Raw genomic sequence first — 16,975 nt, 5'->3', positions numbered from 1 at the left:
GGGGGTAGTAGCATGGGCAGTGCCATGGCTGGCATGTCTTGGACAGCAGCTTCATGTTGTTCTTCAGATCCTGTTCTGGGGCCTGAGGGACCTGAAGAGAGTGAACTTTTTTGAGGTGGATGAGCCTCAGGTGATCATTGAATGTGCTGGCAAGAAGGTGGAGTCAGAGGTGATTGTGTCCTACAAAGAGAACCCCAACTTTACTGAGCTGGTCAAATACATGGATGTGGTGAGTAGGAAGGTGGATTCTGCCACGCCAGGGTACACCATGGCTACCTTGCATCACCTCCCTGCATGGGACAACATAGAAGGAGGGAAACTGTTTCCAGGATTTTGCTCTCCCATGACCACATGGTTCAGCTGCAGAACAAAACCTCTGTGAAACTGCCCATGAAGGGCCATCTTAGCCATGGCCTATCACTGCAAGGCTTTGATTTTTTAGGCATAGCTGCAAGGTGCCAGCAAGCTTCTCCTTATGTGATGGGGCTGTCATAGTTTCATAGCTCAACACAGGTTGATCACCTTTACTCCTGTGAGCCCCATGCATAATTCTTTTGCAGGAGCTCCCAGAGCAGGCATACCTGCACCCTCCCCTCAGCATCTTTGTGGTGGAAAAGCGTGCGTTTGGGCACACTGTGCTTGTGGGTAGCCATGTCGTGTCCGATGTGATGAAATTCTCTCCCAGAGAGTTGGAGGAGGAACCAGAGGATGTGCCCAAAGGTAAGCTACTTGGAGAGGTTCTTACAGAGACAACAGGCAGGTTTTGCCAGTGGCAAAAATCCCTGGCTCTTCCACTTTCTCTTAGCCAAGCAGCAGAATCCTCTCCCTGCAATCACAAGGTCATAGAATCACAGAATGGTTTGGATTGGAAGGGAGCTTAAAGATCATCTTGTTCCACCTTCTGCCATGATTAGGGACACTTTCCACTAGACCAGATTGCTCCAAGCCCTGTCCAACCTGGCCTTGAACATTTCCAGGAATGGGTCAGCCACAGCTTCTCTGGGGAACCTGTGCCAGAGCCTCACCACCCTCACAGGGAAGAATTTGCTCAATGAGACCTTCATCTTTAGGGAGCTGGTCCACTAGGACCAAGGACTGAAAAACTTTCAGTTCTCTCACGTTGTCAGGTCAAAGTCTGTTCATTGGGTAATAGCTTAGCTAAATAGCTCTATGATAGCAATAGCCAGCACTCCTGATCTGGAAGCATGAAGAAGAAGCGAAAGATTGATCCATCTGTGGCTATTTCTGAGTAGGGAAGATATATCTCATAATTCTGAATTCCTGGGGGTCAGCAACAAGCATCTTGACAATGGTGGCCAATCTCAGTATTGTAGTTGGACTTCCAGCAGAATTTTTGCAGGGTCTGCTTTAAAAAGCTTTGAAATCAATCAGACTAGTGTTTTAACAGGGAGGATTTTCCTGTGGCTGAAAGTAAGAAGTAGTGGGCAGAAATAAATGAATGGAAACATTAAGTTCTTTATTTCCATCTCAGCTTGCAATGTCTCATCTCACCGTCTTCCATCTCAGACTGTGGTAAACATTGGACTGGCAGCTGGAGACCCAGGTTCCAGCACTCACCCCCTTAGTTTTGCGAAGGTGAGCGATGTGTTGGGCCCAACAAATTTTGAAGTTTGTAAAGCCAAACTGTAGATTACAAACAAAACCACCAAAAATTTCAGAAATTCAGTGTTAGGTTTCATCCACCAGGTCTTTTTCTGGACTGAAACACTCCTCTCTCCTGCCTGCTCATTGGCAGTGCTATGTGGTGGGGCTTTGGCACAAGGACATTAAGGAGGCCTGCCCTGTGCCTTGAGAATGGCTTCTTTTGTAGCAAAGGATAAAGCTGGAGCCATGGGCAGCTTTGCACCTCCTGTGCTCTGCCTGAATACTGAGGGTCAGAGGGTCCCAGGGCACTGGAGGAGGGTGCATGAGTGTCCTGGGTGGTCAGTTCTTCCTTCTGAACCCTCTTCTCTTTTCTTTCAAGCCTCCTTTGAAGAAAATTCCTATCAATAAGCTTGTAAAGAAGGAAGATGAATATGAAGAGGAAAAACCAGAACTGGAAGAACTAGATTGGTGGTCCAAGTATTATGCGTCCCTGAAAGAGCTGTATAACCAGGTAATGTTTTGTGATAGCTGCCAACAGAAGGGAAAATAGGCTGCACTGGTCTGAGGAAGATATTTTCAACCATACTGAGTGTCACAGGAGCTCTCCTGGCATGGATCTACAGGAAGATGTGAACTTTAGTGTATCAAGCATATTTAAGGTAGTTAGGTATCCAGCATCTACCAGGTGGGCTGATTTCAGCAGGAGGTGGGTATTGAAACATCCCTGAGGCTCGATGCTCAAGTGGTGTGAGAATGAGGCAGCTTATATTGAGGGGCTCCTGAAAATGTGATGTTGCTGACTTTAACAGGGACTTTCACGTTGCTTACTCTGTCCTGGTTATGTTCTAGTACGTGTTATGGGAGCAGATCTGCTCCAAATTTCCTTCCTTGCACTGTCAACTTAAATTTCAATCAAAAGAAGCTAGATCCTAAGGAGGATCTGGGGAGAAGAAAAAAGTCATTAAGACACTCGTTGGATGCCATCCTGCAATGATGTTATTGCAGAATGATTTCACGCTATGTCTTACTTACTCTGCTGGAAAATGTCAGTGTTCTGTGCTTGGAAGGAGAAGCCTTTTCTGTCAGGGATATGAGGTGACTGTGTGTGTTTCAGGCATGCAGTGATGAGGAAGATGCTGAGAATGATGACCTGAATGATGCAGGTGAGTTCTCTAGCAATACCTCACTCTTTAGTGGGGAGAACCAAGATCTTATACCATCCCAGAGGGTACTGGGCTCGTGAGAATGGCGTCTGTGCAGACAACACCCTTGCAACATTCAGCAACTACCACATAAAAGTGAGCAGAGAGGTAGAAGACATTGACATGGTCTCTCAGGCTATCAGGCTATTTAAAGTTGAAAACACCAAACCTTCCTGAAAAAATTTTGGAAAATAGTCAGAAAAGTCCTGGATAACAGTGAAGTTTTGTAAAATGGTGTTAAAACAAGTGCTTTCCTGTGTGAGAAAAATGCAGAAAAATCATCTGCAGGGATCATGGGATTGTCTAGGTGAGACCTGGAAGCAGTGGTAGGATGGAGAGAGGACAATGGACAGGAAAAACTGTCCATGATCTGGGCATCACTCTGCTTATGGGGTACTCATGTGGGGTACAGGTGAATCAGGTAAAGGAGGTACCAGAGGTAATGGACAGTAATAACAGTCTTTTTATGATCTGAGAACAGTGTTCCAGCTGTAGGTTCAGGTTTACAGAGGTGTAAGCAGTGACTCATATGGCTCTGACCTGGGAAAGTACAAAGTATAAAAATGATGTAAATCATCACAATTTAAGGAGAGACTTTGAGGGTACCATTAGCGCTTGAGGGATCTGGAGCCTTGGGAAATGGGACAAGCACACACCCACTCTGTCCTTGGTTTGGTGGTGCCCCTGAGAAAGGTCTAGACATGGTCTCTTCCAGCTGGCTGTGCCAAAAGTGGCAGTGATGCTTACATTAGCCACCCAAACCAACAGGCCAGCAAATAAGCACTCATCCAAAGAGGAAGGTGGGCTCTCCTCTGTGCCTTCCCTGACAGCACCTGTGAGCTCGCCCAACCACCTTCCTTCATTTGGTGTCTGCCCATTTCCTGTCTGAATGGTGGCCATGCAGGCAAACAGGCAGGTAGATCTGTGCCAATTTTTGTCAGCCCACCCATCCAACCATGCTGTGCTGGGAAACTGGAGATGCTGGAAGGACACCTGTTACAAACAGCAATAGCTCCAGTTGCTGTGACACAGGCCAAAGCCCTGGGTGGAAGCAGAAACTGTGGTTGGGGTGATTTCATAAAGAGACACTTGACATGATGGGTGAAATCCGAGTGTTTCCTAATATCTTATCGTCATTTCTAGATGGAGGGAATTTAAATGCACCTTCCATTGACATGGAAACAGAGGATGAGGCAGTGATTGAAGCTGAACCTGCTCAACCCAAGAGGAAGCTCATTGCCACCCTTCAGGTGATAATTGGGGTGACCTAGTCACTTTCAGCCCTGGCCCTTTGTCCATGTCTTCCTCACTGCAGTGGAAGTTATGCTGGGAGGAGAACCTGCAGTGTGTGCTGAGGCCCCACCATTGCTGGACTTTGATGCAGCTAGTAAGACCTTGGAGCCAAACTAAGATGTGCATCCACATCTAAGGCTGGCCGTAGGGACATGCAGGAAAATCATTAACACCCTGCACTGAGTAATACAGAAGTAAGGTAGGACTAGGTGGAATGATTGAAACAGAGAAAGAATGGTCTTTCTGACTCCCCTTCCCTTTGAGATGGCAAGAAAAGCCCCCAAATTACTTTCTACTTATTTCAGATCTACAACTCTGAGCTGGAACATGAGTTTGGTAATTTTGAAGACTGGTTGTGTATTTTCCCCCTTCATCGTGGCAAAGCAAATGAAGATGAAGATGGAAATGAGGATGAACATTATGTGGGGAAGTACAAGGTACTGTTTCATTAGGATGACATTTGTGCTGCTTGTGGAAGAAGGACCTGTATTTTGGAGCAAGCCAACACCAGCAAAACCTTGCAGAGTGCATGGGTGTGCAGTTTGGGCTGCAACACGACTAGGGTACCGTTAGTGCCTTTTGAAGCAATTGTACTGTGGTCCTACTGTTGTTATCTCATAAATCCATCCAATTTAGATTTTTTAGCTGCAACAAGGAGAAAGCATGAAGCATAAAGGACTCATTCTGGTTGCAGCCTCTGGGTCTATTCAGTCTACATATAAGTATTATATAAGTAGGCTTCACTGGTTTTAAAGTTAGGAAAACTTACTTAAAAGAGGCATCATCTTCCCATCCAGGAGCTCTTGAAGACTCTGAAATATCAACTACAGAAGTTGTAGCTGCCCCTTAGAAAATGTTTGGTGTCCTCTGTCTTTGTCAGTCCAAAGTGCCTAGAGGTGCTCAGCTCAGATCTGACATTGGCAGTGGTATAACGGCCTGCAGCCTAAATTGCAAGCAGGGGTTTCCTGGGCCATGTGGACATGATTTGACCCTTGGAAAGGACTGTCCCCCATGGGCACAGGGTGTCTGTGGTCTTCATGGGGAAATGGCTCTGATTTTCTAGTTGGCAGGTGAAGTTGGTTGTTCCAGTCCTTTCTGAGATATTCCCATGTATATCCAGCTGTTCCTTGAAAAGTGTTTTCTGCAGGGCTCCTTCTACGTCTACCCCACTGAGGAAGCTGTTACAGAGCCCAAAGTCTCCCAGGGCATTCCAAGGAACAGACTCATGAAGGTTCTTGTAAGAGTTTACATTGTTAAGGTAAGTCTCTGGGGGAGGTGACAGTAATGCTTGGTGGTCTCTTCCCTCCCTGTGGATCTTCTCTGCTCAGTAAATGCGAGCACTGGAGCTTGTGAAAAATGTGATGCTGGCTTGAAGCTTCTGCCAGTGGAAGGCACCTACATCCTATCCATGGAGTCTTCCATACTTTGTAGCTTGAGGATGGGCAGATAGGCATTTCTTGGCTCCTCACATCTGCATTGAGATCATGAGCAAGTAGGTGCGTCCATAGCTGAAGACATCAATGACTTGTAGAATGACGATTTGTGTGGGATCAAGTGGCTGTTTCACTGCTGGAGTGGTTGCTGGAGGGACCTGACCAAGCAGGCTTGGGTGGTGTCAGGCCTGTGCAGTGTTCCTTGTGCAGGTTGCCCTCCACAGCTGTGTACAGCAGTATCTCTTATATATTCCAGGCTACAAATCTGTCTCCAGCAGACCCCAATGGCAAAGCAGACCCCTATGTGGTGGTGACTGTGGGGCAACAGCAGAAGGACACCAAGGAGCGATACATCCCAAAGCAGCTCAATCCTGTGTTTGGAGAGTATGCAGGAAGGTTTCATCTAGTGGGTTTAATAAGGACAGTGCAAATCTGGGGCTTGAAATGTGGTTCAGCATGTAAGGTCTTCTGTTCCTTTCTGATGGGAGAATGTTGTGCTTTTACACAAAGCCCTTAGGTATGTCTCTTGCCTCCAGCTAACTCAGGAGCCATCATGCTTTGGGTTAGGAGGCAAGCACACCCAAGGACTTGATTTAAAATTGGAAGCTGAGTATTCCCTAACTCCAGGCCCTCTATCCAAGCCATACATCCTGGAAAAGTAATTTCTTTGTTTGAACATGCACACTGAAAATATCACATACTGCATTTAGAGAGAACCAAAGTTTATCCTTTAAGTTGTCAAATACGGTTCTTAAATGTGTAGGATTATCAAAGCAGAGCTTGTGTTTCATTTCCATCCTCTTTGCTAATTGTGCTTTCCCTGTTTGATTCTGTCCAGAGTTGTGGAGCTGACAGTCTCCTTTCCCATGGAATCAGAACTCACTGTGGCAATATTTGATCATGATTTGGTTGGGTCTGATGATCTGATTGGGGAGACCAAGATTGACTTGGAGAATCGATTCTACAGCAAGCACAGGGCCAACTGTGGAGTGGCTGCGCAGTATGACTTGTAGGTACCAATTTGACATGTGAGGACCATAGACATTCTTCTCACCTGCTAAATGTGGGTAACAGAGCTCCTCCTGTTCTGCAAGACAGAAATGCATTTGCAGGTGCTCCACAGATTCGCTACAAATTACATGGATAACTCTATAGACACCTACCAGCTTCCAGTGATAACTCTAATTCCTACTGCAATCTAATATACCTTGCATAAAATAGTAAAAAAACTTATTTATTCCTTACACATTGGTGTTCTGCGAGAAAAGTGCTTGCTTGACTCTGACCTCTTTCAGAAAGTACACCAGTTTCTCTAGCAGCATTTTGTAAGCAGCAACACTCAGGACATCTGATTTCCTTTGACCTCCTTCCATACGGATTCTCCAGATCTTCGGCCAGATTTCTGCAAACTTCTCCAACCCTGCTATTGGAAAATTAGCTGTGGGAATGGAGTTGAGCACCCAGCACAGCTAAAAGTTCTTTCTCACTTAGGAATTGCATCTAAAATTGCTCCTGCTTCTAGCATTGCTTCAGAAGCTAATAGTTCTGTGGGGTGCAAGTCCACCTTGTTTTCTGTCAGAAAAGAATTTGTTTATCTTTTCATTCATTAAGACTTTCTGTAACCTTTTTAAGCCCAGGGTTTTCCCAGTGGAAATCTGAGCAGGGTTCCAGTGATGTAGCCTGTGCTTGGGAAGGAAGGCTGTTTCACAGCCTAGAAAAGAAACTTAAGCTGAAGAAGTTCCTGATGTTTTCTTTTTCCATGCAGAAATGGCTACAACATGTGGCGAGATGCTTTTAAACCCACACAGATCTTGGATAGTTTATGCAAGAAAAACTCAATCCCTGCTGCAGAGTACAGATGGGAAGAGATCAAAGTGGACAATAAAATATTCAAGGTCCCTCCAGAGGTTTTTCCTGAAGGTACAGAGAAGGCTTGTTGAATTGGTCCCTTAAGCAGCTGCCTGTGCTCAGCAATGCATGTGTTGGTGGGTGGTCTGGGAGCCCACAATCCTCTCTTCCCTGAGGTATCCAGGCTAGCTTCCCCACTGTGCCCTGCATGGCCCAGTTTTTTGGGTCACTGTGAGGTGCATCCTTGGTTCAGTGCCCTCTTTTCGGTGGACATTGTTGCACTGGGAGAAGATGTGATCCAGGCCATTAGATACCAAAGTGGCTTCCCTGGCAGTGGGTGGAACAAAGTAAACCCAACTTTCACAGCAGTGCTGGTCATGGAGGTTTGTTGTATGCCAGTTTATTCTGGTGACTGGCACTATCACAAAGCTGTACCTTCATCTGCTTAAGCTCACTATCAGCAAGATAATGAAGTCCTTCTTGAGGTTATGTGTTTTGCAGTTTTTTTGGGTTTTGTTTTTTTTGGTTGGTTGGCTTGGGTTTTTTTGTGTTGATGGCTTTTTGTTTGGTTTTCTTTAATGTTTTTGGGGTTTTTTTGCTTGTAAGTGTTGTTTTGTTTTGGGTTTGAGGGGGAGAGGGAAGGGAGTGTTTTTTTCAGTCTTCTTTCCTGTTTCTAGCTGACTTTGTCCAGGAACGCTCTGTGCTTCCAGTGACTTCAGGTGCCTTGAGTGATTCCACACTGCCCCTCTCTACTGTTGATCTCCACCTTGTGGGCAGCTTCTGCTTCTCATTTGCTGTTTTCTTTCCTTCTACCTGGCATTACAAACCCTGAGCCAGGGGCCAAGAACACACCAACCTTTCACAGTCTCTACCAGTGGTGATGGAGATCTTCCCTTAGCAAAGGCTGCTGCCAACACCTGTGCAATTGAATCTAACCTTGAGGAAAGACTACAGCAGATGTGGCTCACTTGTGGATGGCTGAGTACTGCAAGGCAGTGCTATGTAGCCTGTAGGAAGGATGATCCCTGGCCTTACCTGCCCAGAGTGAGAACACCTACACGTATGGACAACTTTATTTTCTCCTTGTTTCAGTGAAACTGTTTCTCAGTTTTCTGGTGGTTTCTATGACTTTTGCAAAGAAGGGAAAAGAAATCCTACTCAGGAGAGGGCAAACAGTCTCCAGAAGCCATTCCTCCTTTTTTCCAGGTCACTGGATAGCTGGGGAGGGAGAAACAAGGTGCTCTCCTGGTGTTCCCTGACAGCTGGCTCTGGTTCTGACACAGCTGCAGCTGGTGCCCTGTGAACCTCTGTTGTGCTTGAGTGCTGCTTGAAATGGTTTAGGTCTCAGATTGATATCCAAGGGGCAGTTGCGCTCCATAAACCCAGGAGTGAGTGGGTCATTATGCCCTCACCTGTTGGCTCTGGCTTCTCTCCCACCAGAAAGATTTGGTCCTGAAGTGCCATTTGGCTTCACTGTACCAAAGGAGTCAATTACTAATTGTGTTCATTAACAGAGAGCACAGCTGCATGTCTTGAGACTGGCAAGTAATGCCTTCCAGTAGCACTTCTCTGGCAAAAATTCATCCATGGATCTGTTGGCACTACAAGAGATGTGGGGACTTAAACTGCCCCAGAGGATGAAGTCCTTCTCAATGTCCCTTAGATCTTTTTCCCAGGGCCAGAGTAAATTTGGTTTTGCCCTTTTCATTGCATTTCTCTTGGCTTGTTTTCTTCCTGCCTGCCATTTCTGTCACCACTGCAACATATTGAACTCACCCCCTTCATATTTGCCCTCCTGCTTCTCCCCATTTGTTTTTCTGGAGAGGTGTTTGTTTGCCCAGTCCATCATCTCCTGTTGCTTGTGCTAATGACTGATGTCCTGACACGACTCTTGCTGGCCAGAAGCCTTCATTTTCTCCCTGGCTGTGTCCTGCTGCAGAGGCTTCTGTGAGGAACAAAAGAGGAGTGGCAGATGAGAACTTGTCGCTGGATGTTGAACATAAGGCTTTGTACGTCCTGCAGCACTGGGAAGAGATGCCAGGATATGGGTACAAGCTAGTACCAGAGCATGTGGAAATCCGGTCTTTGTACAACCCGGAGAACCCTGGCCTTGTGCAGGTAAGATGCGCTTCCGTGCCAAACCTCAACATTGTTTCAGGGAAGGACCTTCTGGACAGCTGGTTTCTAACCAGCTGTCTGGTCTCCTGTGAATCTTACACTTTGTCCCCTTCCTGGGTGGGTGACTGGATTTGTGTCTGTGGATGGCTGGCCCAGCTATGAAGTGAGGACATTGGCCATGGTTATCCTTTGCTCACACCAGCCCTCTGATGCCTCAGGATGCTTCTGAACACCCTCTCCTCAAGGAAATTCTGTCCATTGATGTTGTGTTCACAGTGTTGGTGACCCAGAGTCCTTCCTGTCTCCATAGGCCATTTAGCAGTGGCTCTGATGAGGATGCTGTGTGGATGGCAATAGACCTGCTCTGCTTTTGAGCCTTGCCACCATGCACCCCCATGGATGATGGTATCCTTGCCTATACCTGCCTCCTCTGCATTGTCCCTTATCACTGCTGTTTTGCAAGAACCTTGTTCTCCTCCCTTGGCTTCTCCATCCTTAGTTTTGCACAATGCAGTCACCTGAACTCACCATTTTAATGTCCTGCACTGAAATCTCCTGTTCCCTTGGGTACTGGAGGTTTGAACAAAGCAGAATTCTGCAGTCATGCTGGCTTTGTTTGGCATTGTAAATGCACAAGTCAGACCTATCACTTCTTATTTTTGTTGGCTTTGCTTAAGCATTGCATTACCATATGCTCCTTATTAAGACAGAGGGACATGTTTGGAATGGATTCAGTGTAGGTGAAGTGGTTTTCCTTAGGAGCAGAAATAAGAAATCTTTCATAGCCTTATTTTTTTTCCCTGTGTAAAATTGAATCTCATGTCACTCTCAAGTGCTGGGAATGGAGAGAACCAAGCAGGGCTTTCTGATGAGAACTGTCCTTGCAGGATCAAGCCCTTGCTCCTTGAAGAGCTGGAGAGTGGTCTGTCTCTTGAAGTGTCTTTGCTGTCTTCTCTCATCAGGGCTCCTTGCACATGTGGATTGACATGTTTCCAAATGATGTCCCTGCACCACCACCCGTCAACATCAAACCACGACTGCCTGTCAGGTAGCACCTGTGGGGGTAGGCCTGGGGCTGGAGGGCTGCACGGAGGGTCAATGTCCCTTGCCGTGGCTGGTGGGATGTGCCACAGGGCACAGGCTGAGGGTCAGTGCTAGTGTGGCCTCTTTCCTCCAGCTCTGACCACAGGATGTTCTCTTGAGTGTATCATGTTGGGCCATAAGGGCTTCAGCTGCACAAAGGTTTGGGGAAGGGCAGGTCAATGTCTCTATGGTGGACATAAAGGTAATAGAAACCCAGGCCAGAGCTACTCATCAAACTCTTTTCTGGCTAGTGGACAGATGTCCTTGGGAGTCTGAAGAAATGCAGTTGAAGGAGGAAATCTGCTGTTTTCAAGGATCAAATTGTACTTTTGAGATGAAGAGTCCAGATTATTCTCAGATGTGCACCTGAAAGGACAAGAGATAATGAACATGAATTGCAGCAAGGGAAACTCTAACTGACTATAGGGAAAACATTTTCCCAGTGAGAGTGAAGCTACCCTGGAATAGGGACAGATTGACTCAGATGTGCTGGGATGTCCATCCCTGGTGATATTAAAAACTGATGCAGACAAGGCCCTGCACAATCAACCTATGAAGCTAGAGTAAGAGCATGGAGCAGAGACTGCAGAGATCCCTTCCTGCCTAAGCTTTTCTGTGCTTCTGTGGCTTAGTTGAGCAGGGTGGATTTCCCATGAAACAGGGATTTGATTTGCAAAAGCTACCTGTATTGACTGGGGGTGTTTGTCTTGTAGGGTTATAGTGTCCAGAAAGAGTTTTATGCTTGGCAGTGAGACTGCTGGGCTCTGCTTGGCGGGAGGAGCAGGAGGAACCACACGGCTGGGAATTTTCAAGTCCTGCTGCTCTGGCACTGTGCTTAGGGCTTGATCTGCCCTCCCATGCACCAGGGACAAGGGCATGTGTCTCACCTCTGTGTTCTTCCCACAGCTATGAGCTCCGTGTGATTATCTGGAACACGGACAATGTGATCCTTGATGATGTCAACCCAGTAACAGGAGAGCCTTCCAGTGACATCTATGTGAAAAGGTCTGGTGGGAATGAATGGGAAGCCAGGACCTGGCTGCCCTGCTCCCTGCCCTGACCCACATGCTCACTTGCCTACTCTGAACCTCTGGTGTGAGGTGCCTACTCCAGTCTTCTGCATGGGCTGCTCTAACCCCAGAGATGTTGTTCAGGTGTTGCTCTGGTTTGATCCTTTCCTGCTGCCCCATGGTGTTCAGTGCTTTCATACTTCTGCTCTGCCTCTGAGGCTGGCTGACAAGGGTAAAGGATAACTGAATTTCTCCTGCAGCTGGATAAAAGGTCTTGACCATGACAAGCAGGAGACAGATGTTCACTTTAACTCCTTGACTGGGGAAGGCAATTTCAACTGGAGGTTCATCTTCCGCTTCAGTTATCTCCCAACTGAGAAGGAGATCACCTACAAGAAAAAGGACTCTGTCTTCTCCATGGAGGAATCTGAGTTTCGGGAACCAGCTGTTCTGGTCCTCCAGGTCTGGGATTATGACAGGATTTCAGCTAATGACTTTCTAGGTATGGTGTTACCTGCTGGAAGTGGGGTGACCTGTTCCTTACCTTGCTGGAGCATTTTCCTGGGGTTCATCTCTCTGAGAAGGGACACTAGGACCATCAAATCAAACTCTTCAGCTCAGCAGTCATCTGGGCTGTTTTTTCACACCTGAGCTACAGACAAAGCCTGGAGATAGGCACCTCCCCATCACAGACATGTAATGCTTGCATGCTTGTCCCAGATCCTTGGTGTATTTTTTTAGGGCCTGTCACACCACAGGACTTCCAGGTTCTGCTTCCTCACAACCTTTCCAATAAATTTGCTTATTTTCTGTGCTCTTTAGATATGCAGATCTCAAAGTCTGGGCTTAACAACATTTTTCCCAGGACCTTATGTTGTGGGAACAGGGACAACCTGTGTGAGACTAGACAACCTTTGTGAGACTATTGACACTTGAATTGCAGCATCCCATTGCTGGGGCCTCAGTAATAAAATCTGCTGAACTGAGCATGCAGCAAGGCCTGGTGCCAAAACAAAGATAGTGGTGATTCCCCACACATTATGCTACCACAAGTACTGCTGATTCTCTCCCACTTCTGCTGTCATCCCCAAGCTTACAGCACTCTGTTCCTCCCTTCTTTAAATGTTAACCTCCCTAATAAAAAACAGCCCCTTTCCCCTACTATCTCCTGGGCATGTTTAAACTCTCCATATACTTCAACCTTTCATAGTGTATTTGAGAGGCTTTACTGCTTGAGGCACTTCCAGTGGTTCAGCCATGAAGAACTGAGGCACTGAAAAAAGTATTAACAATTCCAATGATTTCTGGCATGTATAATCTCAGGAACTTCTAGATAGTAAGGGGCTTCTGCAAGGTTTATTGGAATCTCCTGCCCCAAGAAGGCTGGATGCACTGTAGGTCAGGTTGCTTAGGACATTTTCTGGGTAGGTTTTGATTATCTCCAAGGATGGATTCATAGCATGCTTCTGGAACCCTTTTCCTGGCTGCACCTTTCTCACAATTCTCAGTTTTTTTTATTTGCAGCATTTTGTGTCTGTTGCCTTAGGTGGTTTCATTATCAATTTTTTAGAAGAGTCTAGCTCCATCTGCTCTGTGGCTTCCTTTAGGCTGTGACGGATGCAGTAAGATCACCCTCTTGACCTCTCTTCTCTGGACTGAACATATATGTGTCTCTCACCCCCCTTGCTGTGGCACCTACTATCTCAGCCAGTAAAAACTATTTAGTTGACACCTTTCTTGTATTGGGGGTCCAAAACTGGGCACAGTATCCAGCTGCAGTCTCACTCAGAAATGAGCAGAGAACACTCATATCCCTTGTCTGCTTTTACCAGTACAGACCAGGATGTGGTAAGATTGTTTTGTTGCAAGGGGTCAGTGCCAAAGTGGGACAGGAGCTCATTCTGAGCAGAACAGAGGCATATGGCCAAACAGGGAGATGAACTGAGTCTGTTGCAGATCTATGATAAACTTGAAACCTTTAAAGCACTTATAATTTTAAATCATTATCATTTTATAAGTTTAATTGACATTTCCAGGAATTAGAGAGGAAGATCAGCTTGCTCATGTGAGGAGAGCAGGGTGGGACATGATAAAGGGGTGAAAATTACTCACCATATGAACTCACCAAACAGCTCTTATCAAAAACGAGATGAGACCTGGGTCTTCTGCCTCTTGGTTTCTAACTCCTGAGATAGTAATTTCTTATGCAGAATTTCAGGTTCTCCATCTGTAAATTTGCAGGGTGCTGCTAGATCATTGCAGCAGCTGGGACCTACTCATGAGACTTGGGAGTGTGGCAGAGACAGCCAAATGTCGTGTGGGACTGACCTCAAGGTTTTACCATGTGGTCTCCTCTTCCCTGTGCCTGCAGGCTCCATCGAGCTGAAGCTGCATGACATGGTGCGGGCAGCCAAGAGCTCCGAGCATTGCACCATCAAAATGGCCAAGGAGAATGCAACACCTCGATTCTCCATCTTCCGAAATAAGCGCATGAGAGGCTGGTGGCCCTTCATCAAACTCAGAGATCAAGAAGATGACGAGCGAGAGGAAAGGGAGTACAAAAAAAAGAAGAAAACGAAGTGGAGCAGCTCAGTCAGACCAGAGGACATGGAATTCACAGACCCCACTGGGAACAAGTATTTCCTGACGGTAAGGTGGGAGCTGGCACTGATGAGTGCAGCCAGTGTTTTTCCTCTGCCTTGATATGGCAGCCTGTCCTACACACACACAATCTACAAGGGCAGCAGTGACCCAGCTTCTACAGGACCCTGAAGACTTCTTCCATCTACTGCTGATCCAGCGCTTTGTCTACCCTGAAGAACCAGATGCTGTGGCATGCAGGAGTGTCTGACTTAATGTATTCCTCTGAGCTTTCCATAGAGCTCAGCTCCATGAAGGGAGCTGTATTTGTTTAGGAATTTAGTGTTCCAACTGAAAGATCTCAGATCATGTTTTCCTTGCTCACTCCTACTCCAAAGCAAGAGGCATATGGCTCCCCATCAGTGATTCAGGACAGCAGCAGAAGCTTGTCCTGGAGTCTATGCCTGCCCAAGACAGGCAGGTGCCAACTGACCAGGGACAGACTTGCTCCTGATACCCCTGCTACTGGACCACTGTGTGTTTCCAAGGGTGAATTTTGCTCAGTGACATTGTGGGAGGGTAGAGACAAATCATGTAGTTGGGGAGTTCATTAAAATACAGTTCCTTGTCTGCAAAACAGTTTCTTACCAGGCCACAGTTTCCACTGGCTGTGAAGTAAGACTCTAGCCAATGTAGAAAAAAGCTCTGAGCCATCTGTAAGCGGAAATGGGAGAAAAATATCCAGTCGTGGCAGGATGTGTGGTCAGCGGGCTGGTATGTTAAGCAACACATTCAACTGTGGCTCAGACATATTGTCCCTCCAGGGTAAGGTGGAAGCAGAGCTCCAACTGCTGACTGTGGAGGAGGCTGACAAAAGTCCTGTTGGCTTGGGCCGAAAAGGGCCTGAACCCCTGGAAAAGCCCAAGTGAGTATGTGTATTATCACCTTTAGGTTGAACAGAGAGTGCTGTGTTCTCAGCAGTTGTTTGTATGGAAACCGGGAGTATTGGCTTGTCTGGAAGCCAAGAGCAATCTCCGAGGTCCTGGGCATTGGGGTCTGCAGGACCAGGACTGCCAGGGTTTCCTAGAGCTCAAATGAGTCCACAGCTGGACTTGAGGCTGCAGCACCTGGCCCAGGATTGATCTAAGGAAGATACTCAAGGCAGCTGTGCCATAACACTGCTTGTACAATGGTCAGGTCTGTCTGTGTGAAGAGGTCCCTTGTGTACAAGGGTGAAGGACAGCTCTGGGGACACTGGGGCACTGTTCCAAAGAGTTCCATCCTGTTGTCTGTAGAGTTTCCACAGGCAGTGTGTTTACTGTAGCCCCTGGGCTGCTCCAGCCTGGAAGCAGCAGGAAGAGCTGGTGATTCATGAGGGTAGCAGGACACCAAAGCAGAAGGGCTAATGTGATGTTCTTATATATTCTTCTCTTCCTGTTCTAGTCGGCCCAAAACAACTTTCAACTGGTTTGTGAATCCCATGAAGACCTTTGTGTTTTTTATCTGGAAGCGGTACAAGAGATACATAATTGTGCTGTTTATTGTCACTGTTCTGACAATCTTCCTGGTTCTTCTGATCTACACCATGCCTGGATACATCAGTGAGAAGATCATTAATGGATAAATGCTCTTCAGCAGAAGACTATTCAAAGACAGGGGTGATTGTGGCAGGAATCCAGATCTTAAGATCAGAAAGTTTAATGAAAACCTGCGGGTGCAGAGACAGCCTGAAGAGACAGAGACCTGCAGAAGTGAGCTTTGTTTTCCTCATGAATAAAAACTCCTTGGCTACTCTCTCTGATGCTTGTGCTTTTTAGCTGCTTTCTGGAGCTGGGGGACAACCTGTTTGTGTAGTACAGGCTGATCCTAGTTCAGCAGTCCTCACTACTGCCCCTTTGCCCTTCCTCCTGAGTAGGACAGCAGCAAGGACTACACTAGGACAACATGGACTCATGAGTGTGCATCTGTGTTTGGTGTTAGGCTGATGTAAACTAAATGAGAAAATAAATTCAAAAAATGTTCTTGGCATGGTTTGTGGTGCACCAGGTTTCCTCTGCACCAGGTTTTTCATCTACATAGACAAACCCTGACATGATCTGATCCCAGTGGAGGCATTTCAACCAGGGTTTTGAGAGGATAGATTCCTTCTGAGTAGTGCAGGTGATGCTTAGTAGGACCACAGCTTTTCCAAAGAATTTATCTGACTATGCAGTTTTATAGCAAAGGTGCCTGCCTTTTGAATGGGGCAGGAATGGAGTATGTTTTAGGGACAAAACTGTCTGGGCAGAGCCAGGCAGGTAGATGTGAAGCAGGTGAGGACTCTGGCTGGACATGAACCCAGAAGTCAGTGTGGGGCAGACATGATGTTCCCCCAGTGAGTCTAGAGTTCAGCCATGGGGTGGGGACCCCAGAAGGCAAAGAGGGAGGCCTCTCTCCCTCTAGGGGACCTTTGGGCTGCAAGGTGGGAGCGAAATAGGCTGCAAAGGGCTCAGGTCATGCAACACCTGCTTGGGGCTACAGCAAAGCCCTGGGCTGTGACAGTTCTGCATCGCTCCCTGTTTTTCTGCAGGGCCTATTTAGTGGGATATTGCCTTCATAAGTAGTGCCTGGTCCTCCCCGGCAGTGCCCAGTGAGCCCCAGCAGCGACTGCTCCATTCAAACAAACTCAGTGCACTCCAGCACATCCAGTGCGCACCTCCAGAGAGCCCTCTTCGTTCTTTCAGCCATGCTCAACCACATTTCCCACCACACCACCTGTTCAAATGCTGGCATTGGTCTCCTTCTCCTAGCAGATGAAGCTGGT

General features: G+C 46.9%; 1 protein-coding gene across 4 annotated transcripts in view; it reads left to right on the top strand.

The window, feature by feature from the left end:
* Nucleotides 1–16,723, top strand: part of LOC135282211 (fer-1-like protein 4) — a 40,250-nt gene extending 23,527 nt beyond the window's left edge. For 2 of the 4 annotated variants that reach the window (XM_064391770.1, XM_064391768.1), the window contains 18 exons: nucleotides 68–229; nucleotides 561–720; nucleotides 1,493–1,596; nucleotides 1,985–2,116; nucleotides 2,720–2,768; nucleotides 3,951–4,057; nucleotides 4,406–4,537; nucleotides 5,248–5,358; nucleotides 5,790–5,917; nucleotides 6,372–6,542; nucleotides 7,299–7,453; nucleotides 9,321–9,499; nucleotides 10,462–10,547; nucleotides 11,489–11,587; nucleotides 11,853–12,094; nucleotides 13,964–14,241; nucleotides 14,997–15,097; nucleotides 15,616–16,723. In XM_064391770.1, the coding sequence (XP_064247840.1) occupies nucleotides 68–229; nucleotides 561–720; nucleotides 1,493–1,596; nucleotides 1,985–2,116; nucleotides 2,720–2,768; nucleotides 3,951–4,057; nucleotides 4,406–4,537; nucleotides 5,248–5,358; nucleotides 5,790–5,917; nucleotides 6,372–6,542; nucleotides 7,299–7,453; nucleotides 9,321–9,499; nucleotides 10,462–10,547; nucleotides 11,489–11,587; nucleotides 11,853–12,094; nucleotides 13,964–14,241; nucleotides 14,997–15,097; nucleotides 15,616–15,796 (2,577 nt within the window). In that variant the 3' untranslated portion in view covers nucleotides 15,797–16,723. Of the gene's footprint in view, nucleotides 1–67; nucleotides 230–560; nucleotides 721–1,492; nucleotides 1,597–1,984; nucleotides 2,117–2,719; nucleotides 2,769–3,950; nucleotides 4,058–4,405; nucleotides 4,538–5,247; nucleotides 5,359–5,789; nucleotides 5,918–6,371; nucleotides 6,543–7,298; nucleotides 7,454–8,058; nucleotides 8,240–9,320; nucleotides 9,500–10,461; nucleotides 10,548–11,488; nucleotides 11,737–11,852; nucleotides 12,095–13,963; nucleotides 14,242–14,996; nucleotides 15,098–15,615 lie in introns of those variants that run through there. The other 2 variants (XR_010348505.1, XM_064391771.1) reach the window with 2 other exon arrangements.
* The last annotated feature ends 252 nt before the right edge of the window (nucleotides 16,724–16,975 follow it).

The sequence above is a fragment of the Passer domesticus genome, chromosome 16 (assembly GCF_036417665.1).
Source record: "Passer domesticus isolate bPasDom1 chromosome 16, bPasDom1.hap1, whole genome shotgun sequence".
Taxonomy (NCBI): Eukaryota; Metazoa; Chordata; class Aves; order Passeriformes; family Passeridae; genus Passer; species Passer domesticus.
The sequence above is the reverse complement of the archived record's forward strand: the minus strand, read 5'-3'. Positions and strand labels throughout refer to the sequence as shown.